Here is a 26,353-nt window from a genome sequence, read left to right on the forward strand (position 1 = left end):
AAATCAACTAATGGACAGCAGTGACTAGAATTTATACACACTATTACAACACTTAAAATACTAGATATGTCTTGCTGCCAAGACATCAAAGTAGGCCAGTATAGGATGGGAACTGGATTAGGTTTGCTTACTGAAGGAAAAAAGCCATGCCAACCCCATGAGCTAATCAATAATAAGTGTTATTTAGCTGCAGGAGGACAGACCACAGATCAAAGCTCACATCATATTGAGAGACATCAGGGATAACAAAGGTGTGAATTATGTGATATTAAGTCTCTACTGATTTAATACCAGTGGTGCCAGGCAAAGTACTCACCCCCAGTGCTTGAGTGAAAGTACAGATACTCCGGGGGCCCATTTCACGAAAGCAGAATTAGGGGTTAAGCCTGGATTTAACACCTATCCTGGCTTAATTTAGCCAGGATTAGCGATCCTGACCACCCTGGCCCCCCCCCCCCCCCCCCCAGGACATTTTTATTAGAGTAGATGTAACTTCTGGTGGATTTTGGGAGTTTGACACTTTTATCAGGCTTAACTTACATAGAATCCATTAAAAAGTTAAAAGTAGCAATAAAAGAGCCATATTTAATAATAACATTTTGCTGGGGACCCCCTGGAACCCCCCCCCCAAGGACCCCTGGGGGTCCCCGGACCCAACTTTGAGAATCATTGCTTAACGCTTTTTGAAAGTCCTGAAAAAAAAAAGAGGTTTCTGCCCGACAGACAATATATTAATATTTATATTGTACATGCAAAATTGCTTTCTATCATATAAATAAAGTCTTATATTCCTATATTAACTGTAATCTGTACACACGGTTAAACATATGACCAAAAATAAATATTCACCAGGACCAAGATTCAAACCCACAATCTTTTGGATGTGGAACCTCAGCTTTTCTCTTGCACCACCAAACATTTCTAATAATACAGATGTTTGAATTCAGCAACTCTCACCTTGACACAGGTTGACTGAATCTCCAAATACTGCACTAACTAATTTCTTGGTTTTAGCCATTTTAATCAACCAGAACTATACTATTTTTTTGTAATCAAGTAGGCTACAGTGGCTGTTATTGTCACTTTGGAAACATTTGGTGGCTATAGAGTTTTCAACTAGTTTCTCAAATAGTGTTGTATTTAAATAGTTTAGAAACATTTTGAAAACACAAATCTTGTATGGGGGTCCACATCCACGGCCAAATACATTAATTCGGGGGTCCTTGACATAAAACAATGCATTGTTTTTTTTCAGCCAGCAGGTTTCGTGGCAACAACTTGAGACCACTTACTGAGAGGTCTGTCCTGGACGTCGTGTAGACGTCGTAGGCACGGCGTATCGGCGTTGTATATTTTTGGTGGTTACTGAGGTCTGACCTGGACGTCGTGTAGACGTCGTAGGCACGGCGAATCGGCGTTGCACATTTTTGGTGGTTACTGAGGTCTGACCTGGACGTCGTGTAGACGTCGTAGGCACGGCGTATCGGCGTTGTACATTTTTGGTGGTTACTGAGGTCTGACCTGGACGTCGTGTAGACGTCGTAGGCACGGCGTGTCGGCGTTGTATATTTTTGGTGGACCCTGGACGTCGTGTTTTGAACTTAACTGTACTAATTGAGGGTTAACATACAAATGAACGGTACAGTAGTTTACTAATCTAAGACACAATTATAACATGTAGCTCTCTAAGCGCAAATTCAATAAAGAAGATCTAAGGCTTCATGGGAGCGCATCGCTATTGTCTGCGTCACTTCCGTTCCCACGCTGTCAGTATCTTTCCATTCACAAATCTAGTGAGCACCATAGAGGTATAATATAGGTGAGCACGCCCAATCTGCAGCCAGCCAATCAGCGATCGGGCTCCACTCTATCAAATATCACTGCCGCTAACCTGTCATTCTCCTTTCAGTCGGCGAACAGCAACCCACCTCCATCCCCAGCTCCACCTCAGATGTTCAAGAGCCGAAGGGAGGTCGATTCTTCTGCACTGCCACCACCAGCGTCTAGACCTCTAGACTCCATGGGGGCTTTCCTTCCTATTCATCTATGCACATTAAAATGCGATGGAGTCTAATCGCCAAATCTGTTTAAAGTTTTGTAATAAACATTTTCTTGTTTCAAATTGGCGTGATCTCTCTTTTATTGAAATGTGGCCGGGTGGTGTGGTGGTCTAAGCGTCAAACTCTTAGTGCAGAGATTCTATGTTCAAATCCCAATTCTCTTATAGGTCAGTGCTGGAGTATTTCTATTTACATTGACTGCTTGGAGGACAGTCAGGGACAGGGTATGATTATACGAAATCAACAGATAAGATAAATAATGAATGAAGTGTTCTTAACTATATACTTTATCGGCGAAAAAAAGTAGTCTGTGGTTGTTTGAAAAAGCTAGCCTAATGTCTCAAGCGGGAGACGAACCCAAACTCCCAAAAGTAAAGAACTGGAAGTTTAATGATAAACGAGGTACGCCACTGAGGCCGACGCTGAAGAACGGTATTTGGGCTCTATTAGAATGTGACACACACACACACACACACACACACACACACACACACACACACACACACACACACACACACACACACACACACACACACACACACACACACAGCAGATCTACAAGCTTACGATGTGACGCATTGTGAGCTTGTAGATCTGCTACTTTCACTACTTACCGCAGCTAAAAGGTTTGGGAACCTCTGGTTTAAAAGATGCTAATAATATCTTTGTTTGTTCATTAACTAATCTACTAATCTACTAATCTACAATGCTATTAAATGCGCCATGCATGCAATGTTGAGATTACATGGAATAGTACCGTCCACGGGGTGTCCCCGGGGTCGCCGTTACCCGCAGCGGCCGGTAAGGGGTGTACGTGTTTTTTTTGGGACGAGCGTTCCGTTACGGTAGAATAAGGAAATTGAGAATCAGGCTAACAGCTAGCATGATCAACGGAGGGTGCGTTCGAAAATACAGCACTGAGCGCACTGGCCAATACAAACTAATAGGCGAGTGTGCTTTCAAATGTACATCTTTTTTGTTTTGATTGTATTGCTATATTGTTGTATTGTGCTTTCTGCTTTGGCAATGTAAATGTATGTTTTCTCATGCCAATAAAGCCCTTTGAATTGAATTGTGTGCTCCGGTGTGTCATTTCCGAACGCACCCTTGACTGAAGCTGCTTTGGCTATCAGTCAAAGATGGTTCAATAGCAAGATACGCAAATCCAGTTTACCTCCCGTTTCTGCGTGACGTAGGTGGACTCCAACTTGCTTCCGGTCTCCTAAAAAGGTGTGTCCACCTACGTCACGCAGAAACGGGGGGTAAACTGGATTTGCGTATCTTGCTATTGAACCATCTTTGACTGATAGCCCCAGCAGCTTCAGTCAAGGGTGCGTTCGGAAATGACACACCGGAGCACACAATTCAATTCAAAGGGCTTTATTGGCATGAGAAAACATACGTTTACATTGCCAAAGCAGAAAGCACAATACAACAATACAGCAATACAATCAAAACAAAAAAGATGTACATTTGAAAGCACACTCGCCTATTAGTTTGTATTGGCCAGTGCGCTCAGTGCTGTATTCTCGAACGCACCCTCCGTTGATCATGCTAGCTGTTAGCCTGATTCTCAATTTCCTTATTCTACCGTAACGGAACGCTCGTCCCAAAAAAAACACGTACACCCCTTACCGGCCGCTGCGGGTAACGGCGACCCCGGGGACACCCCGTGGACGGTACTATTCCATGTAATCTCAACATTGCATGCATGGCGCATTTAATAGCATTGTAGATTAGTAGATTAGTAGATTAGTTAACGAATAAACAAAGATATTATTAGCATCTTTTAAACCAGAGGTTCCCAAACCTTTTAGCTGCGGTAAGTAGTGAAAGTAGCAGATCTACAAGCTCACAATGCGTCACATCGTAAGCTTGTAGATCTGCTATGTGTGTGTGTGTGTGTGTGTGTGTGTGTGTGTGTGTGTGTGTGTGTGTGTGTGTGTGTGTGTGTCACATTCTAATAGAGCCCAAATACCATTCTTCAGCGTCGGCCTCAGTGGCGCACCTCGTTTATCATTAAACTTCCAGTTCTTTACTTTTGGGAGTTTGGGTTCGTCTCCCGCTTGAGACATTAGGCTAGCTTTTTCAAACAACCACAGACTACTTTTTTTCGCCGATAAAGTATATAGTTAAGAACACTTCATTCATTATTTATCTTATCTGTTGATATCGTATAATCATACCCTGTCCCTGACTGTCCTCCAAGCAGTCAATGTAAATTGAAATACTCCAGCACTGACCTATAAGAGAATTGGGATTTGAACATAGAATCTCTGCACTAAGAGTTTGACGCTTAGACCACCACACCACCCGGCCACATTTCAATAAAAGAGAGATCACGCCAATTTGAAACAAGAAAATGTTTATTACAAAACTTTAAACAGATTTGGCAATTAGACTCCATCGCATTTTAATGTGCATAGATGAATAGGAAGGAAAGCCCCCATGGAGTCTAGACGCTGGTGGTGGCAGTGCAGAAGAATCGACCTCCCTTCGGCTCTTGAACATCTGAGGTGGAGCTGGGGATGGAGGTGGGTTGCTGTTCGCCGACTGAAAGGAGAATGACAGTTTTGCGGCAGTGATATTTGATAGAGTGGAGCCCGATCGCTGATTGGCTGGCTGCAGATTGGGCGTGCTCACTAGATTTGTGAATGGAAAGATACTGACAGCGTGGGAACGGAAGTGACGCAGACAATAGCGATGCGCTCCCATGAAGCCTTAGATCTTCTTTATTGAATTTGCGCTTAGAGAGCTACATGTTATAATTGTGTCTTAGATTAGTAAACTACTGTACCGTTCATTTGTATGTTAGCCCTCAATTAGTACAGTTAAATTGAAATACTCCAGCACTTTTGATTTTTTTTTTGGTTTTATTGTTGTACTGTTTTATTGGATCTTGTTTAGTCGATTTTGCTATTTTGTCTCGTCATCTGTTTAAGAAAGTAGGTAGCTGATATATAGCACTTTTACCTTAGCGCTAGGTATACTCTTGGTTGCTTGTTTTTGCAGGAAATGCACTTAGGACTTCTGGTGATTAGTAGTTTCGTTCCCTACCTATGTTGAATGCACTTATTGTAAGTCGCTTTGGATAAAAGCGTCTGCTAAATGACTGTAATGTAATGTAATGTAATGTAATGTAATGTAATGTAATGTAATGTAGACCCCAGGGAGACAGACACATGCTGATTTGCCATTTCCAGGATTTGATTTCCAGGATTTGAGTCTTGAGTCCCTAGACTCAAGACCCAAAAGAGTCTTGAGTCGAACGCATTAGATCCAAGTAGACATCAAATTTCTCTTTTCTGCCTTAAGTCCCAAGACTCAAGGCCCAAAAGAGAAATTTGATGTCTACTTGGATCTAATGCGTTCGACTCAAGACTCTTTTGGGTCTTGAGTCTTGGGACTCAAGGCCCAAAAGATGGCAATTGATGTCTCTTACAGGCTGTAACCATCAAAAAGTCAGACCTCGTCGCAAAAACACGCTGATGGGATTACTGGAAATGTATCAAGAAATAGTAGAATACATTCCCTCACTTCAATAAATCAAAGATATGATTGTTATTAACTAACTACCATAAAGAACATAATGTAAAGCAGGCTAAAATAATTATGTCAACAAGGCAGGGATGTTAGCTGGTATTGTTATTATTATTATTATTATTATTATTATTACACTTATTAATATCATGTCTGATATGCAGCCACAGCCATTCATGGCTAGTTCCTTGAGTTTTTGAAATGCAAATCACAATGGCAGTATTTGATTGTTCTGTGAAGGTGGGGGGTTCTTTATGAAAGATAATTTCTGAAAGATAATTCAAAAGTGCTGGAGTATTTAGACGTAGTAGGCACGGCGTATCGGCGTTGTATATTTTTGGTGGTTACTGAGGTCTGACCTGGAGGTCTGACCTGGACGTCGTGTAGACGTCGTCTGAACGGCGTGTCGGCGTTGTTGTACGGATGTCTTTTTGATGGTTTACAGTGGAACGTCAAATCAACATCGTCTGACTCGGGCGTCAGTGTTGCCATATTTTGTGACAGAAATAAGCAAGCAGGTCTAGGAAGTAGGAAAACAAGACCATGGGAACTGACCATGATTAACAATGGTATTGACCATGGTACTGACTGACCATGATACCGATCATTATACTGAAATGACACTGACCTTGACTAACCATAATACTGACATGACACTGACCATGACTAACCATGATACTGACATGATGCAAGTAGTCAAGTCAAGTACAGATATTCAAAAAAAGTGTACTTAAGTACAGTACTCAAGTAAATGTAGGCTACTTGGTTACCGTCCACCCTCTGTGTAATACACAGCTCGGTTGTACTGTTGCTTAGATTTAGCATGCAAGGCATGACGCGCTGCAGGGACGCTGGGCAGTGATGCATCCCAGTAGGTCTAATTATGGGCCGTAGATTCTAATGTGCCGTTGCCCACACACCTACTTCCTCACCACTTGCGGTGTGGAAGTTGTGTTTACACTTGCGGTGTGGAAGTTGTGTTTGTGAGGTTCGATGTACCATTACGCTCATGATGTACGATGTTTTCCATTTCATATTAATCCAAGTTAAATATTAAGTACCATACTGAAGGGCTTGGTAAAATACAGTATATGGAGGGCCCTCAGCGGTGTGTGAATTGTGGGGAGCAGAGAACAGAGTGCTGACACACAGCTAAGGCTTCATGCCCCGCAGAAGAGGAAGTTGATTTGAAATGGTGAGTAAATCCACCAGGAATTGTTGAAGCATCTCTTGTCTGTGTGTGTGTGTGTGTGTGTGTGTGTGTGCACGCGTGCTTGTATTACTATACTTGTGAGGGCCAAATGCCTGGACTTTATAAGAGAAATGGTTTGGAGTTAGGCTAAAGAAAGATTCAGGTTAGGATTAGACCTTTAGAGGTTATGTTCAGGGGTTAGGGTTGGAGTTATACCTGATTTGAACTCACTTACCGGAAAATAGCTGATCTGCAAGCTCAGAATTGCTATTTCCGATGCTGTCAAATTCTTATGTCCTCATAAGTATAGTAATATGTGTGTGTGTGTGTGTGTGTGTGTGTGTGTGTGTGTGTGTGTGTGTGTGTGTTGGATAAGAGCTATGAAACACCCCCAAGCAAAGACAAGATGTAGCCTACGCGACGTCCAAAGTCATTTTTATTCCAGCATGAAATTGAAATCTCCACAATATTAACACCCAGTATCAGTTAAATAAAAAAGGGTACAAAAGAAATAGATACAAAATGCAATACAATATCTGGTCATTCGCTCATCATCTTTGATTGATCACTTGATCAATTCTAGCCTTTCGATCCAAAGGCTTTGATTCAACTTGTGAGCCCAAATATTTTCAGTGTCCTCAACTTGTGAAACTGCCATACATTCTGTCTTACCAAAATGTATGGCGCTTGCAACTGAACGGATAAGCTCTGTCTCTTCTTACCCCGATAAAGCCATTCTGGAAGAGAAGCTCAAAAATCAATATGGCCTCTGTGGGGAGAATGAAGACAAACGGATCTTATTTTTCTACCAGTAGCAACCAAGCTAGAGATGGTCGAAAAGGTCAAAGAGCTTTGGGTTAAATCTTTGTTGCTGTCTTCGATACTTTCACTTAAACAGCCCTCTCCAGGTTTACGGGTGATGACAATTATGGCTGGGCAATCAACTGGAAATATAGCATGTAGAGCAGCTATTTTCACTATATATTGTTTTTAATAATCGTTCGATAATCATAAAGAGGGCGAAGGTTTGAAACAGTCATGATATTGATTGGAATTCGTATTGCCCAGCCCCACCGACAACATCGTGAAGCTGCGACCTCGCGTGATCTCGTAGATCTGTTTTTTTTTTTCTCGGTGCGCGATGCCGGCGTGCAGTAAATCAGGCATTACTCCAGCGACGCAAAGGATTTGACTGATATGCAGCATCTGCAAATTCCCACTAGTGCCTTAATTGGACTCGGAGCATCCTCCAGATTCTCATTATCAAGCAGCCTCCAGACTGTGGATTTTTATGCAATTTGTCCTGCAGATACTTTGTATCTCAAGACTTCAATTCTCTCTGTGCAGCTGTGACTGACAACTATTAATCTCCCCAGCATGTAACCTTCACAAAGCGGGGGAATGTACTGTTGATTGTTAGAAATTCACAGGCTTCGACTGCTAATCTTTTTCCTTTTCTTTTTTTTTAATAAACTTATCCATAACTGGCTTTTTGCGAACACAAGGTTTTTCAGTGCAGAATGTTGACAATGCAAAATTGAACAGCTCAACAGTGTGTCGATTGTACTCAGGGTCAAAGTATACCAAAAGTTGTTTGGAAAATAATACACTCTGCTTACTAAAGTCATATTGTGTAACTTTTTCAATTAAACAAAGTCAATTTTGATGTAATCTTTCACTGGCATATTTTAATAACCATTCCACATAAATGTATTTTTGACAACTTCTCTAAGTGGTATTTTAGTCTTCGCGGAACACTCGTGCCAGAATGACGCAGCCATTGGACTCTGCAGTACTTCTGTGATTTTGTTTCAAACTGAATTCAGACAACACATAACAGAGCTACCGGAGGTTTCGCCCCCCAAAAGAACCTACTAAAATGGACGCTACACAGTAAGACTTTAAAGAAAATGGATAAATACACTCATACATTGGTCATATAACAGAAATTCAGACATTAAAATAAATTGCAATACACCACTGAGTTAAACTGGCGTATGAATGTCAAAGCAAATACATAGTGAATCAATATAATCTCATCGTCTTAATCAAATATGATAAATTACAAAAAACACAAACAACTAAACAATGACTTTCAATTGATTTTCCTTTATGCATTTGGATTTTAATAACATTGTAAGGCCTATGCATTTTTCTGGTGATTGGCTGAGGTTACATTACACAGTAAAATCCTTAGTGTTAATTTAACTCAAATAATGTGCAAATGGAACCAAATAGACCCTTATGGGCTTGTGACTCCCAAGAATGTAGAAATGGAACCAAATGGACCCTTGAGGGCATGTAACTCAGAGAAGTGTACAAATAGAACCAAATGAACCGGTACAGGTCCATTTGGTTCAATTTGTACGCTCTCAGAGTTAAACTAACACTAAGGAATTGACAGTGTGTAGAGTCTCATGACAGCCTGGCTCTAGAGACAGTCTGACCGTCTCACAGAGCCAGTGTCACGGCTAGAGACAGACAAACAACAAGACACATGGGTTTTAGAGACAGACCAGACGGTGAGACAGTGAGCGCTAGAGTGAGCTCTGTGTCCTGATAAAAGCTGTCCTCTCGCTGTGGCAGTCCACCTCCTCACTGTCTGATTCAGACTCATACGTCACCATGTCCTCATCGCCCCACACGGTGGGGATGCCCTTGTAGCATATCCGCGTCTTCCTCTCGTGTCCCTGGCCGAAGGCCAGACTGATGCCCCTCGTCGCCCCCGACTCAGCGTGGGGCGGCCGCCTGGACTTCCAGCTCCAGGGCGGGCCGCCCGAGCGCATCTGCAGCAGGAGGAAGACTCCGGCGAAGGCTGCCAGGATGAAGGCACAGCTGAGCACGGCCACCAGGGCGGGCCAGCGGGAGGACGGGGCTACGCCGGGGGCGAGGAGTTCAACGCCTCCTCCCCCTCCGTTTCCACCGCCGTCACCCTCTGCCGAGGTCTCCCCGCCGAGCTGGGCTACATCGCCCTGAACCCCCCCGCCGGGGGATTTACGCTGGACCTGGTTCTGGTGTAGACAGGAGGTGAGGACCAGGTGGCTGTGAGGCGGGCAGGAGAGGCAGTCGGTGGGGCCCGTGCCGAAGCAGGTGAGGCAGCTGGGGTTGCAGGGCAAGCAGGCCTGGACGGAGGAGAGGTCCACCCAGGTCTCCAGGGACAGGTTGAGGAGCTGAGGTCCCGAGGTGAAGCCCGGCGGGCAGAACTTCACGCAGCCCTGGAGGAAGAGGGAGAAGCCAGGGCTGCACTCTGGAAGAGATGACAACAAACGGAAGGGGAGGTGAGTCTGATATGATGCAACCAACACACCAGTGGTGGAAAGTAATTTATTATACTGTACTTAACTCTCTCACTGTCAAGAACGACTTATAACGACACATCGTCATAACGCCCTGGCTGCCAAGAACGACTTATGACGACTTAAAAAACAAAAAACAAAACAAAAAAAACACAGAACCAGAGATAACGCCATCCGAAGATGTACTGCTCCATTCACTTCCTAGTTAACTTATTACTTAAAAATCCTGTATCTCGGCTCCTGTGTACTTTTTTTTTTTTACTATGTATTTTTGGCCAAGACATGTTATTTTCAAAGGCATATGAAAGCAAACAGGAGGTCGCAGTGACATTTTTTTTTCTTTCTCGGAAGCTCAGTGAAACCCTCTGTGATTAGCAACGATCAGGGATCAATCATACTCAAGATAAATATTCTGTGACTACTTCAAAAGGTAAGAAAATCGAAAAATCCCTGGCAGTGGGTGCACGCAGCCATAAATAAGTCTGGCAGTGAAAGAGTTAAGTAAAACTTTTACTTTACTTGAGTATTTAAACATTTTAAATACTTTTTCCTCCACTACAACTATTTGAAAACGTTAGTTACAAGCTACATTGTAGATCTAGATTATTATTACATAGATTAACCAATTAAACCCTATGTGCACCCACTCAACCCGGTGAATAAGGTATCAGCCCAAATGAAATGCCTCGGTGCCGGCTTTGACCAGCCTTGGTCTACCTGAAAAACTGACAAGCTAAAAAACTGTAACTATTTCTTAAACCAGTTAATTCAATCTTGCATTGCCAGCAAGACCATTTAAAGTCCCTTTCCACATGTCCCGTGGTTTAAATCCTTAAAAAACTCTATTCAATAAAATTTACATCAATGTCAACTATTTTTCTCACCCCCAAAAACCTCCCTAAAAGGAACTTTACTGTGCCTCTATCTTTGCCCTCATTCAGTATTCCAGTCAGGATCTATGAATATGAATACGTTTGTTCCTCCCAGAATTTGGGTAATCCAACGAGTGACAGTCGGAGAACATCTGTACAGAGAACATCCGAACAGAACACCAGCTCACACGCACCACAGCGGAAAGGATAACTAAACCTTCCTGCATAAATTCCTCACTGAGTAATGCAGTGGTTCCCAACCTTTTTTCCCTTCTTACATCTGACAAAGCTGAGATCCCCCACATGTGCGCTCATGTGTTTTTCAAACGTTGTTAACCACTTGAGCCCTCATACTCGAACGAACATTAGCAGAATTAGCTGATCTCGACTAATACATGTATTTAGTGAGGCCATGATTGACATTCAGCCTGTGACATCACAGACCTGCGTCAAATCATTGAGTGCTACTGTACAGTACAGTATGTCTAAAGACCAGATTTAGTTGTAAAAAAATCAATATTTATGCTTTGGAAGAATGAATGAATGACATTTTTCATTTTCGTGTCATGCCACCATTTTGGCCCATCCCATATGGGATTATATGACATATTACACAAAAAAAAACACAACTGACGTTAACAATCCTTCCTGTTCGTATTACGTCCTGCCTTATACATACCACATAAATAAACATGCGTACAGTACATACATGAACAAAATAAGAACATGCGTACAGTACATACATGAACAAAATAAGAACAAATAAGACGATGCCATTTTACATGTAAATGGCCTTCCGCCTCATTGACCAGGCCTTTTCAAGAAATTAAGCGAATGAAAAAATGTCATGTTGAATAATACTGTATGCAGAGCTAAGGAAACTACCAGGTTTTCACGGTAGAGCTTCAAATAGACATTAACCAATGATGATTTTTGGGGGAGCAGACAATAAAAAAAACGTGTGGCAGGCAGGAGTGAGATGAGAAAAAATAAAATAAAAACAGTCAGGGTCAGTTACTGGGAAGTACTGTAATTGACCGCGACTATCAAGAAATTCCACAGAAAAGGGAATTAGAATCTCAAGTGTAAGTAAGAACAAGTAAAAGAAAAAGTACTTCTTCCACCACTGCATTATCCTGTGGCTTAAAGGCTGAGCTCCCCTAAAGGTCTGATCCTAGAATCGCCGCTGCCTCATTCTCTTAACAGTGCCAAAAAACCCCACACCAATAAGGCAATTGGCAAATGCACTATTTCACTTCTCACTGTGTTCACACAGAAAACAAAACACTAAAGACTAAAGAAAGTCAGTGTAGATGCAATTTGACACCCAGTCAAAACAGATTTTCCCTCAATTGGCTGGCTATGTACATTTCCAATTTGCATCGACACGGTTGTTCACTGGGTAAAACTTTGCACGCAAAATACTATTTACAATGAGAATTGTGTTTGTACAAAATACAATGCCAGCAATGATGGGTGATCGGAGTGAGTAACTTGACACAACATGCTGTCAATTCCATCCCACAGGGGCAAATTGTGAACACAACAAACTGTGAAAATGGAGCAAGAGTCAATCGGGGCCAGGCAAGAGGTGTCCGAGTGCGTGGTGTTGTGGAGGAAGAGAGGCACACAGAGGACGGGCGGCAGGGGAAGGAATATAGCGTTGTTGTCGGGCAGAAACCTCTTATCTCCATATTTAAATTTTTATGTCTTTTCGTAAATGAATGCCCAACTACGGCTATTTTTGCTACTTTTGTGAGACACTGCACTGTAGTATGGCAATCTACAAGCTCAAAACGTGTCGCAATGCGACGCGTCTTGTGCTTGTTGTAGGTCAGCTATTTTTGCTGTCTTTAAATGTGAATTCTGAAAACAAAGTAATGGTTTTGGACATATGAGGTTTCCACCCGGCAGCGACGATAGTACGAATGTTCCAAATGAGACACGGGCCACCATTTTGTGTGTTGTGCAGCAGTGGTGGTGGTGGTGGGGGGGAGGGGGGGATAAAGTTAACGACCACACTATAGATAGAGAAAAATATGCGCTATAAACACAATCTGCCCAGTTTTGATGCAAATACTTGCCATTTTGGTAGTGTGTTAGGGTTTACGTAATGACCCGTTTCTTCCAGTTAAGGGGGAGTGTTTCGTTGCCACTGTCGCAAAATTGCTTGCTCAGGGTGGGACTGTCGGGTCTCTGCTCTACATGTAAAGTGTCTTGAGACAACTTGTTGTGATTTGACACTTTAATAAAATTGAATTGAAATTGAATTGAACCAGAAGGTGCTATACTGTACATATGCTATACATTTACTGGTATGTTGAAGAGATTGACTGACTTGGTGTTTTTTAACGCACATGGTCATCATTATGATTGTTAGTTTCTTAGTGTTATGAGAGATGATTTGACTGTTTTGGGGATGAGGAATGTGGTTAGAGGTTCAGGAAGTGCATCTAAGCCTTTCAGAAAAAAGCCAACATAATGGCAGGGGAGAGTCTCTTTTCCCGGTGTTTCGCCCAGGTGGACAGGGTTTTGAGGTTTAGGCATAATTTCTGTGAGGTAAGTGTTAAGGTTAGGCATAGTGTTTGTGAGGTTAGGGTTAAGATTACTCCTGGAATGAAGGTTTCGGTAGATACAAGTTTTGGCAAATAAAAAAAATACATGGGTGGGTGTCTGGTGCACCAAACATAAAGCTCCTAAAGCATGAGGCCCTGGATGGGAATCTGACCCCTATCGTGTCTCGCATGTCCCGTCTCTCTCTACGCTTTGTTTCATGTCTCTCTATGCTGATCTATCTGAAATACAGCATAACAAAAGACACGTGTGGGTGGTAAACATCACAATGCTGTGCGCCAGGAAAGATCTTCTGACCCTGTCTGCCTAGCTTTTGGGGGGTCCGCAGCCATCCTCCCACGCAGCTGCTTGGCAACTTGAACGGCTCTTGCATTGTTGCTGCACTATCATCTCCCGCTGGTACTTCAAGCCGCTGTGCTCTTGATTCAAACTGACATGACATATGCTGTTTTCAGACGCGTTTGGCAGAGTGCTTATTCATTGCTGGCGTACACACAGGCGTGCTCAGCGAAAAATGCTTTTAAGTAAGCAAGCCAGCAAAGTAAGTGTGAATACTTGTGAATGTGCCGTCTGCATGTATACGTTTGGTCCTCCCAAGTTCCACGGTTATTATAGTTAATTATTAATTTTGTTAACTGAAACTAAAATAAAAATGTATACTACAAAATGAATAAATATAAATAAAAATGACCAATTCAAAACTAACTAAAACGAATCATCTTCATTTTAGTTTTTCCACTGTCTAATCTGATATCAAGCTTTCTTTCATCTTACGTGTTTCAGCGTTTGTCCGAATAGGCTAACAAACAACTAAAACTAAATAAAAACAAACTAAAACTAGTAAATTCTTAAAACTACTGTAAAACTAAAACTACTTATGCACTAACAAAACTAACTTCTGAAATCAAACAAGAAACTGAAAAACTAAATAAAAACATTAACTAATACATTCAGCCTTTATTTAATTATAATAACTCTGCTCCCAACTCTAATAAATGTATAAAGCGCTTTTCTAAGTACCCAAAACACATGGGGGGGAGGGGAAAGAAATCTAATTTATTAGGAAAAACACTAAAAAGGTTAAGACTATGCAGTCAAATCTATAAAAACTGTGGAACAGTAAAACAGGGGGGTGGGCAGTTAGCTGGGGAAAGCCATATTGAAGAGGTGGGTTTGGAAGGATTGGAGGGTGGGGGGGCTTCTCTGAGAGTATTGGGGAGTGCATTCCACAGGGTTGGGGCAGCAAAAGAAAAAGCCTCGTCACCCTAACTCTAATCCCAGTTTGGTGTCTACAGCCTGCTTCATATAGGATGTCACTTCTCCTCACGCTCATACCAATGAGAGCGAGGCGTTCAGCGGGTTGATGTGCAGCTGCAAGGCACTGGTTCCCAACCTGGGAAGGCCATGTCTGTTTGGAATGACCCACTTGAACCCCAGCATCACGACACGTTGTGTTAGATGTAAGAAGTGGGGGCTACAAGGGAAAACAATTGGGAACCACTGCTGTTAAGGGACACTTTCTGAGCCACTACTGTCAGTCTCACCTATACAGATCTGCTGGGCGTCAAAGGTCTTGCAGCTGTTGTTGGACGGCCGGGGGAAGTCGGCCGCCGAGGGGTTAACGGCGCTGGGCCCGGTCCCCCACAGGATGAGAGTGAACTGACTCAAAACGCCTGTGGGGAGAAGAGGAGGAAATGTCAGTTTGAAAGAGTAAGACAGTGCCATGTTCATCCCAGGAGGGGACATGGAGAAGGGCGAGTCGGCTGAGACACAAGGCTAGTATGAGGAGATGGAGGAAGAGATCTGCACTGGCATAGGGCTGCAACTATCGATTATTTCCATAGTGATTATTCTATCGATTACTTTTACGATTAATCGAATAACTGAGGAGCATGTTTTTTTTCAATCTATATTCTTTTAGAATGTTTATATATCTACAAATCAATAACCCACGTAAGCCCTATTGTACACTTTGTCGTGCAATGGTGTTATTGAAAACATAGTGGAAAAAGCATGTCTACAAGTGCTGAGCTTGTAGAACTGCTGTTTATTCCTTTTTTGCCTATAATGACATGCCCAAAATAGGGATACATTTTATGTTTATTATTTTAAAATATTTTTTTTTAATAATCCATTAGTTAGATTAACTGCTGCACTTCTAACCTGTGGCTTTCCCTGCCCACCCGTCCTATTTCCCGCTCTGTGGTGAGGTAAACAGCGCCTTGGGAATGCTCCAGGACCCTATGAGTCAAGCTGTTTACGGCCTGATCTCTCTTGAAGGCAAACATGAGTCACTAAAATAACAGTTCCAATGGAAATGAACTTCATGGCAAAAACACAGAATTTCATACATTAATGGTTGTTATCAAAGTGTACTAATGTAACACGGCGATTATACAAATGGAACGAAATGGACTTGTACATTCTCACGACTTCAATTAACACAGAGGATATTACTGTGTATGTTTTGCCTTTAGTCAGGATGTGCTTATCTGAGTTTTCTGCCCTGAACTCCATTACGGAGGAAATGGGAAACAAAGGGTAGAACAGGGAGGGGAGAAGAGGCTTGGAAAGCAGTGAGTGTGTTAAAGGGATAGTTCACCCCCAAAATGATTTGTTTTCTATCGATCACCCCATGGAGACTTGAACTCGTGGATATTTCTTAGTTTTTGTTGCATTCCTAAGCCAGTAATTTGATGACCGGCAGCAGTTCCGGTAGGAGACACAAAGAGTCTCCTTTGTGTCTCCTACCAGAACCGCTGCCTACCGGTCCGCTGGTCATCAAATTATTGGCTTAGGAATGCCACAAAAACACAAAAATATCCATGAATTCATGTCTCCATGGGGTGACTAATCGATAGAAAAAAAAGTAATGTTTTGGGTGAACTATCCCTTTAGGACAGTGGTTCTCAACCTTTCCATGTTCAGGGCCCACTTGAAAATCTTATGTGTCAAACGTTTTTCGAAAATACAGTAGCAGATCTACAAGTTCACAATGCACCACCACCGCGACATGTTGTGAGCTGGTAGATCGGCTATTTTCGAATAGCCGCTCAAAGTACAAAATAGGGCTTAATTGGTTAATACATGTTTTGTTATAATAATACCGTAATTTCCGGCCTATAAAGCGCACCTGAATATAAGCCGCACCAGCCGAATTTAGGGAAAAAAACAAATGTGTACATATACAAGTCGCACTGGACTATAAGCCGCAGTTGTAAAATCCATAGATTTAGAAGGTCCCCTAGTGGCCGTTAGCTGTAAAAATCCATACATTAGCCGCACAGTTGTATAGGCCGCAGGGTTCAAAGCATGGGAAAAAAGTAGCGGCTTACAGTCCGGAAAAAAATAAATCTGCAAGTAACTAAAGCTGTCAAACAAATGTAGTGCAGTAAAAAGTAAAAGGTTTGCCTCCGGTATGTAGTGGAGTATTAGTATTAACTTGTGAAATTGAAAAAAAATACTAAATTGTACTTAAGTACAGTACTTGAGTAAATGTACTTAGTTACATTACACCACAGGTAAAAAGTGGGTCTTGTGCGATGATGAGAAGTGGGCTCTCTAGGGTGACGGCTGGTGAATTGTGTTACCATATTCATGTCCTCCTCCTCCTGCCTCATTCTCGATCTCCAGGGTCCACTCCCCTTGAGGATTCTCATCCCACGAGTGAGTGGACATGAAGGCCCAGTCGTTAAAACCCTCCGAGGAGAAGTCATGAGGCCTGAGAACAAAGGAGAAGGGACAGTATGAGGCAATGAATCGGAATAATCAGCTAAGAAGGTTCATCAAATCAAATGTTTTTAATTGTTGAATAACCCACTCAATCTGGGAACGCATCTATAAATGTCTTCTAAATCCTAACAGGTTTCTGAAAAAATGTATGTTACTATAATATCAGTGGTGCTCAAACGCTTTCATGTCAAGAACCCCCAAAATTTGGCCGCCGACCCCCATCTCAAAATATTTAGTTCCAGGGACCCCCAGAAGAAAAGATTTGAGTTACAAATGTTCGCTTTAAAAACATACATATTGAAAGATTTGCACAAATTTTCACGATTACATTTTTTTTTGCAGATCTACAAGCTCATGGAAGCACTCTGTGCCACGCTATGAGCTTGTATATCTGCAATTTTTTAATGGTATAACATAATGGTTATAGCTAAAATCTAAAATTACACAGATGCGTTCCCGGATTGAATGGGATAATCAGTTTAGAGATGTGCATCATGTAAAAATGCCCAATATGCTATTTACAACTTGAGCAAAAGGTGATTGCTTTGTCTTTGTTCCATGTTAGAAAATGTGTGTGAGGCGCCCGGGTGGCTCAAGGGGTACACTGTCCAACACTGAGTCTAGACTAGGTTTTCGAAACCTCTGCGGTGTTGAATGGTGAAGAGCAGGACACATGCGCTTAACGTCCTCCTGGTGGGTGTGAGTCAGTAGGGGCAGCGGTGGCAAGACTACAGAGAAATGTGTGAGGAGTTTGGGCATTGGCATATTGGGAGAAAAAATGGAAAGGAAATTGGCTACTCTAAAAGAAAAGAAAAGAAAAAAAGTGTTGAAGGCAGAGCTGCTGTCGACACATGTTGGGTTTGCCTAAATGAATGGTCCAGCCAAATGAATGAGGGCTTTTAAAATTTGAATCTTTGGAGATTGATAAAAAATAATAATTGGCTACTCTAAAAAAGAAGCAAAAAAGTGTGTTATCTATGTATCCCCTGATGGAGGCAGAGCTGCCGTCCACAAGTGTTGCGTTTGCCTAAATTGATGGTTCAGCCAAATTAATAACGACTTTTTAAATGTAGAAACTTGGGAGATTGAGTGCCTCTGAGTTTTTTTAGTAGTTTAATTACTACTTTATTTCTTGCATAATTTAGAAAGTGTAATGTTTTGGACCAGTGGGTTGACACATTATGCAATTTAAAGAGGTCTGTTTGGGTTCAGATAACGTGATGAGCATTTACCAATTTTGGCATTATCGCTTGGTAAACCAAGCATTTTAGGTCTAAATTAATTGCACAGAGTCAATAATAATATACTATATACTATATAGAAAACCACAACATATTTATCTATTCTGAAAATATTTGTTAATTGCCACCCCTGACAACATGCAAAAAACATGCTTTCTGAAAAACATTTGTTGCTATATCAGTGGTTCTCAAACCTTTTCATGTCAAGGACCCCCAAAATCATATGTATTTGGCCACCGACCCCCCATCTCAAAATATTTAGTTCCAGGGACCCCCAGAAGCAAAGGTTTGAGTTAAAAAAAAGTTTGCTTTAAAATATATATATGTTCAAAGATTTGTTACGATAAAAAAAATTGCAGATCTACAAGCTTGTATATCTGCTATTTTTGAATAGCCAACCAACATGCTATATATATATATAGCTAAAATCTAAAATGACATGCTTTCCCGGTTTTACTGGGTTAATGCAACGCTTCGATCAGCCGAGCTTTGTCAAACATCTGGTTGGTTGACTGAAACATTGCAATAATAAATGTACATAATTGAAGACAAGCTGTCTTCACTTATAGGAGCACTACTACGTTTTTCTGCGTTAAGTGTCCCCCTCCTACGCACCTGTCCATTGAAAGCAGGTGTTACAAAAAATAAAACATTTTCTTCTACAAAGGCTCCTGACAGTATACAAGATGTGTGGGCAGAGTTATGCTTGATTTATACTTAGATGCACGTGGGAGTCATGCACCATTATAAGACGATGTTGTGACAACTATAAATAATTGCAATATATCTGTACAAAAACCTCTGAATTATTTATTCTATTTTATATATCAGTACTTTGCGCACACTAATTTCTCAAAACAGAGTCAAATTCTATACAATAATTTATTTTTATTTTTATTTGACATTACTAATAATGCTGTATGATTCTTACTAAAATGTAAATGATCCCCCCCCCCCCCCCCCCTACTATTTGACATCAGGATTCTCTCACAAGATTCTTATTTTTTTATTACACTTTTGGTGCGAGTAGACGCTTGCTGTTTAGACAGGTCTTTAAATGGACAAAGTTTAAGCCAAGCTTAGTAAGTGCTGGACTTAAAACTTGAGTCTCTTCTAACAAAATATAACTCAAGTCACTTCTCATTATTTTAGTTAATTCATCTTTAATTAAAAGTTTAATGAATAAACTTAGCACCAGTCATTTTTGGAGAGACTTAAAATTCCTTGGGCAAGAACACCAGCCTATCAACATTTTGAGGTTGAAGCCTGATTTAGATTTTGCTGTACGATGGTGTCGCTCACCCAACAGCAGATCTACAGTACAAGCTCACAGTGGGTGCGTTTACATGCACAATATTTATTCATTCAGAATGAACTCATTCCGAATAGAAATGTATACCCAACTGTTTACATGTCACCTGAATAAAAGTATTCCTGTTCCTCAATCGTTTACATGAGCAAAGCATTCATTCGGAATAGAACTCTGGTCATGCGCAGAGTGCTTCGGGCCAGGTTGGGGGCGGGGGACGGGGGGAGGTGGCGGGGGTGTTTGACAGGTAAACATATTTATTATTTACCTCTGGCAGCCTTGGTAATGAATAATAACAATTAAGTCACGGCTGCCAGAGAGAAATAATAACAAGCCACAGCTCACAATCAATCAAAGCTGCCAGCTATATAGGTAAATGAGGAAGAAGAGAAGAGAGACAATAAAACAAGTTAAGAGAGAGAAGGTAGAGAGAAGGTTTGATAATGGAAGCACACCGCATCCTGGCTACGGCCATTGGTCTGCTATTGATGAGTTTAATGCAGCAAAATCAGCTCCTGTTATATTTGCTGCTGACCCGGAGGAGGAGCCGGTCGGCGGAGAACTACGGGCGTCTGCGACTTGGGCTTGGAGCGCCAGACTCCACATGGCTTGCGCCTCTCCCCCCCCCCACCCAGAAGCACCAGGGGGCAATGGATGAAGGTCCGCAGTAAGGACTGGTGGGAGCGGATTGTGCTCACGGAGTACACTGATGCCGACTGAAAGCAGGGGCCGTGGCCATAGTCCTGTATAAACTTGGGAGCTGCGGGGAGTACCGACTTGTGGCCAACCAGTTTGGGATCCACAAGTCGACTGTGAAAAAGTTCCTATACATGTTCTGTAAGGGCATTATGGCCGGGCTGGTTAGACAGCTCATACGTGTACCAAGTGATGAAGAGGCAGTGGTGATAGCGGGACGGTTTGAGGCAGCCCATCGTATCCCCCAAATAATGGGGATTATCGATGGCACTCATATCCCCATCCTCCCGCCCTCTGATGGTTACAGTGACTTTGTCAACCGCAAAGGCTGGCCCTCTTATGTCCTGCAGGCTGTGGTTGACGACAAAGGCATGTCTACGTCACCGCGCTAGCCAATGACACATGCGCAAAAGAACAAATGTATACCAGTCTGATACCAGTGCGTTTACATGGGCAATGTAGCCCGATTCTATCGGTATATACCAGCCCTTCAAACCCGAATGAAATTTCATTCGGATCAGACCAGTATGGCCATACCGATGCGTTTACATGAGCATTTCTATTCTGAATGAGCATTCATTCCGAATTGAAGTGGAATAAACCTGTCCATGTAAACGCAGCCAATGTGTCGCGATGCAACTCATTCTGAAATTGTAGATCTGCTGTTTTCAGTGAGTGAGTTTCAGCTGTCCTGTGAGCTTTTTTTTCTCGACTGTCATGCAACACTGAGTGTACAGGGCAGCCAATACAACGTTATCAGTTGAGAGATTTTCTTGTCTAGCATTTTCATCATGTTTTTAAACCCCTTGTTTTGAACCACGTTGACCGGAGACATATTTTTTATCGAAGTGCCTCGATCGTTTCTGTAACAATTGCGTTATTGAGGTTTGTGTGGCCTAGCAGCAGCCGGGGTTTTGTGATGTGTTGTTGCTAAATCATTTGGGATTTTATGGTGATGTTTGAGGTGGTTGTTGAGAGTTACAGAGTGTTACCTTGAGGTGCTGCAATGCCAAAGTAGTGTTTACAAATAATGACAACTTGTTCATCCACAGATTCCACACTAGAATGTACTCTTTTTTCAGTACAAACACAAAATCACTCACCCTCACTACAAGGGTCTTCCTCAGTGAATGTAGCTCATTTCTTTAGCTTGATATCATTCTGTCATATGCTGTCTATCATACGCTGATAATGCTAATCCGTTTCATGGCTCCGTCATGCTGTGCCGGGTTACTAATCTATAGTAACACCATGGCGTGCTGTCAATAACAAATAAATAACACAAATGGAGTTGGAGTATGAGGTGAATATTGAATTAATAGCGTTTTACTTTACATCGTGTAAGTGTGAGTGTTTAACACACACTTACACAATGAATAAGTGTGTGTTAATCCAATAATATGAAATGGATTAACACACTGTTAAACACACCTTTTTTTTAAATAGTTTTTGTCTAATGTTTTTTTTTAGATATTTCCTTTTTTTATGATTTTTGTTGGGGATGTTTGATGTCAAGTGGCTGAGGGGGAAAGGTATTTCAGGTTCTCGGGTCTAGAGGACAGGAGTGGTTGTGTTATCTCAGGCCTAGGAGGGACAGGCAAAGAGTGACGTGTGGCATGCACTCTTCACCTGGGAGACAGCAGGGTGGAGCGCGTGCCCAGGGGGCTGATCAGATGGATGGCCAGGTTCCCCCGGTGGTTGTAGGACAGGGTGAGGCGAGCCTGGACGTGCTCCAAGGAGCTGACGAACTCCGGCCGCCCCCAGCATGCGTCCAGCGTCTTGCTGAAGGACAGCCTGCTGCCTATGTCTCTGTGGGCCAGGGAGGAGAGGGCTGAGGTTAATGTTGCACTGGACGCCTAACGAGGATCAAAGGAGGTCACGCACATCCAAACAAACCATTTAAAGGCAGGTGCTGAGCTCAAAAGAACACAGATCAAAGGCAAAAAGATGAGTTCACTTCTGAAGAAAAGCAGTGTGCTGGGAAATGTCACTTTTTTTTGGTGGATGCCACAATAAAGTCATAGAAGAGAGCTACAGTGTGCAAACTCATCTTTTTGCATTGGATGCCTAATACAGCAGTGGTTCGCAAACATTTTCATGTCAAGGACCCCTACATTGGCCGCAGACCCCCATCTGAAAAGGTTTTGTAGAGAACCTATAAGACAAGATTTGTGTCGTAGAATCTACAAACTCTCAACACGTTGTGAGCTTGTAGATCAGTAATGTTTTCGAATAGCCCAAGTATAAAATAGGGTGAAAGTGCTTAAACTGATTTTGATGAGGAGCCCCTGGAAGCCTCTCAAGGACCCCTGGGTGTTCACAGACCCCACTTTGAGAACCGCTGCTGTACAGGCACACAGAGCTTATAGATTGGCTTTTTTCACTATTCGTCGTACGATGAAGCAGAGTCCTGCACAGGTCCAAATTTGACAACCCACACCCGCCCGTCAATAATCAGATCCGTAGACCGCCCCGGTGATTACATGCAGTAGCCTACAGACAGTCACTCAATTTAAAAGTGTTAAAATGCTTTTAACACAAGATTCAACAATAGCAGTACATTCAGTGGTCAGGTTCGTTCAGAAATCTGCACGTCAAGTGAAGAACGGAGGACACACGTGTCGTTGTTTACATTGTCAGATGATTTTAATTTGACGGCAACGGGCTGGGTACCCGGCCCGTTGCAGGACTCTGCGATGAAGTATCTATGGCTTAATTAGTTAAATGACATGCATGCAATAGTGTCTCTTACACTACAGTGTGCACACTCTCTCTCACACTCTCTCTCTCTCTCCTAACCTTGGCTCTGTAAGCATGGTGTGAACACATTGGTGTTGTGGTCCCACGCTGGTCCAGTTCTGTGCCAGCGCCACCATGGCACCTGCGTCCAGCAGTCCGTAGCCGTACGAGTGACTCACTGTGTGTGAGGAGAACGAGTCAGAAAATGGGGTTTAATCTGCCATGTCCACTTATTGTGTTAAATGTTATCAGGGACTTTATCTTGGGGGGTTGAGCACAGCAAACAAAGTCTCACACCTGGATTGAATGGCCTTTTGTTACGGTGTATGACTTATTGATGAACTGTCACCTAGCGTGATAGAGCAACAAGCCCCCAGAGGCCGTGGATTGTGGTGATTTTAGGACAGCTAAGGGGCATTGTTGGGCACGACATGAAGCAGAGTGCCTACAACCCCCTTAAGCCTCATATACAGTTAGTTGCCGGCAGGTTTCGTGCACCAAAGATAGCCGATCTACAAGCTCACAGTGCTGTTGTGAGCTTGTAGATCGTCTGTGTTTGGTGTGCGACACTGGTGTGCAACTACTGTAAGTAAGTCAGTCTTTAGCTATTCTAAAACACTGTAAACCAAGGCCTTCCATGGTAACCAATTTTATATAGTAGTTAATATGGCAACATACATAGACATATCCCCATGAAAACAGTTTTGAAGTAATTGTAAAAAGAGTCATTTGTAAAAAGTAGTCACCACAATTACACCAGGCGGTCTAGGTGTGTGTATTTTACAACTGGGACGCAGCCAGACAGAATAAAGCAACAGAAATGTCCGTTTTATAATTGTTGTCCTTGTTTGGCATGTTGTAGATATGAGCATTTTGATCGCATTTATATAGAGATGTTTTGTATATCTCCTCTATTGCATATCATTCTTGGGACAGATCTATCAGTCATAGATTGATAGAGCAGATCCATCTATGCCAGATGCGTCTGCGCTCTTTGCCGCATGACTATGCACTCATTGCGGTGATTTGTTCATGTTACCTTGGAAGAACAACATTATGCAGCGTTCTCCCCAGCTACAGTACGCCTTGATGCCTGACTATGTGAACGGAATGCAAGCGAATTCAATATCGAGAGCTCATTTTTCAGCGTGAGAATGTTTCTCCTCTTCACAGCAAATAAACACTGCTTTTGTTTGTTCCCATATGACTGTTGCCCTCCCGTACCTCTGCGTCCGACACCATTAGTCTTCCAGTCGTCTGTGCTGAGGTGGGCGGGGCGCGACGTCCTCACCACCAGGTGCTGCATGTCCCTCCAGGTCAGGTTCATGCTGCAGAGACACAACACAACTCATCACAACAAAACACCTCGCAACAAAACACTGTATTAGCTTTCTGCCACTGCTCTGCATTGTGTGCCTAGGGTGCGTGAGGGGTTTCACAGTCTTAAGCCTATACACAATACAGAGTAATGGAATAACGAGTTTGTAGGACACAGAAAAGGTCAAGTTACACCAGACACACCTGAAATGCGATCATGAAGCAGATACACGCCGACCTACATGGATGAGGACGGGCCACGCTGATCTTTTGTGAGATCATGTTTCATCACTTCAACACAGAGGAAGCCCCAGAGGTCAGTCATAACAGAGAAACGGGCTCAGGTTATGGGGCTTAACGCAGGTATAAAACACCGTTTTATAAAAAGGCACACCGTAAACCGTTGTGTGAAAAGGTCAGGGAAGGCGGCGACAACTTGCCTCGGAGCGGATCGCCTGGTGGCTACGGCGCCCCGGAGGAGAGCGCCTCGTCTCGTCTGTAATGATAGTTTCTAATGAGCTCTGGGATTCGGGGATGGGTCACCTTCAACTAGAGCAGGAGACCAAATAATAAAGCCTCGTTCTACCTATTTAGAGGGTGAAGCCTTTCACTGAACACAGAGAGAGAGAGAGAGAGAGAGAGAGAGAGAGAGAGAGAGAGAGAGAGAGAGAGAGAGAGAGAGAGGTAGGCTCAGTGGTTTAAGGTAATCAAACCATGAATCACAGGGCTTTACTGCTCACTCCGGTGCCATCGTGTGCAGCAGAGACAGAAATAGAAACACTGAATTGTGTTGCGGCCCCTCTCGCCTCCCCCCCCCCCCACCCCACACATCAGCATTCCCATCTCTCACAACCCCTCTCATGTGTTATTAACGGACATGAAGCCCTATCCACTCAATGTCACCTCACCCAACAAGGTGGAGGAGACGGAGGTGCAAAAGAAAGAAAAAAAAACTAGAAAACCGAGACAGCATTCTTCCTATTAAATGATTCCATCTCTGTGAATTCTGGTGTGCTCTGACTGAGATTTACTATCTACCTTGTTATTACTAGCGCAGTGGTTCTCAAACAGTTTCATTTCAAGGACCGCCGTAACTCAGACAGCAAATGGTCCATTTGGTTCCATTTGTACTCTCTCAGAGTTACAGACCTGTTAAGACCCTGAGGGGTCCCTGGACCCCACTTTGAGAACCACGCCGCTAGTGCCTCTAATGCCCGATTTGCGGTTTATACTAGGTTGTGTGTTGTGCATCTATAAGCATTGTGAGCTTCTAGATAGATTTGAGTACAAATCAGGCTTTGTGTGCGTGCGTGTTTGTGTGTGTGTGTGTAACGGGGCGGTTGAGGTGCTTACACCGAATGATTGCCTTTGGTTTGTCACTGAATGTGATGGATGTTTAGTCTATGCGGGCTAACACTTCACTCCTGCCAGTCAGAACCCTGCTCCATGGAGCGGTGGCTTGCTGAGGGCCTGGTATCAGTGCTGACAGTGGCAGGGTGCGGGCACAGGGGGATGCCAGGGATGCATGCGTGGCACGACGTAATGAGCATTCAAACTGACTCGCGGCATGATATCTGATTAGACCTGACACCTGTCAGCCAATCCCTAATGAGGAAATATGTGGCAATACGGAGACTAGCGAGTATACATACAGCAGAAAATGAATCTTATGTCTATCTATCTATCTTTATATACCATATATATATATATATATATATATCCTATATTAAATTTGGCTTGTGGGCGGGCGGTGGGCGTCACAAAAGTAATATGTCCATATATGGA

The 26,353-nt window shown here is 42.8% G+C and overlaps 1 protein-coding gene across 3 annotated transcripts in view; it reads right to left on the bottom strand.

Moving 5' to 3' along the window:
* Window positions 1-8,674: 8,674 nt before the first annotated feature.
* furinb (furin (paired basic amino acid cleaving enzyme) b) overlaps window positions 8,675-26,353 on the bottom strand; it is a 117,425-nt gene continuing 99,746 nt past the window's right edge. For 2 of the 3 annotated variants that reach the window (XM_084058918.1, XM_084058919.1), the window contains exons 11-16: window positions 24,476-24,579; window positions 23,291-23,429; window positions 22,142-22,321; window positions 17,125-17,255; window positions 15,079-15,207; window positions 8,675-10,039 (exon numbers count right to left, since the gene is read on the bottom strand). In XM_084058918.1, the coding sequence (XP_083915044.1) occupies window positions 9,330-10,039; window positions 15,079-15,207; window positions 17,125-17,255; window positions 22,142-22,321; window positions 23,291-23,429; window positions 24,476-24,579 (1,393 nt within the window). In that variant the 3' untranslated portion in view covers window positions 8,675-9,329. The remainder of the gene's footprint in view (window positions 10,040-15,078; window positions 15,208-17,124; window positions 17,256-22,141; window positions 22,322-23,290; window positions 23,430-24,475; window positions 24,580-26,353) is intronic. The other variant, XM_084058920.1, reaches the window with a different exon arrangement.

Source organism: Gymnoscopelus microlampas (genome assembly GCF_963454915.1).
Source record: "Gymnoscopelus microlampas genome assembly, chromosome: 6".
In the NCBI taxonomy this organism is placed as follows: Eukaryota; Metazoa; Chordata; class Actinopteri; order Myctophiformes; family Myctophidae; genus Gymnoscopelus; species Gymnoscopelus microlampas.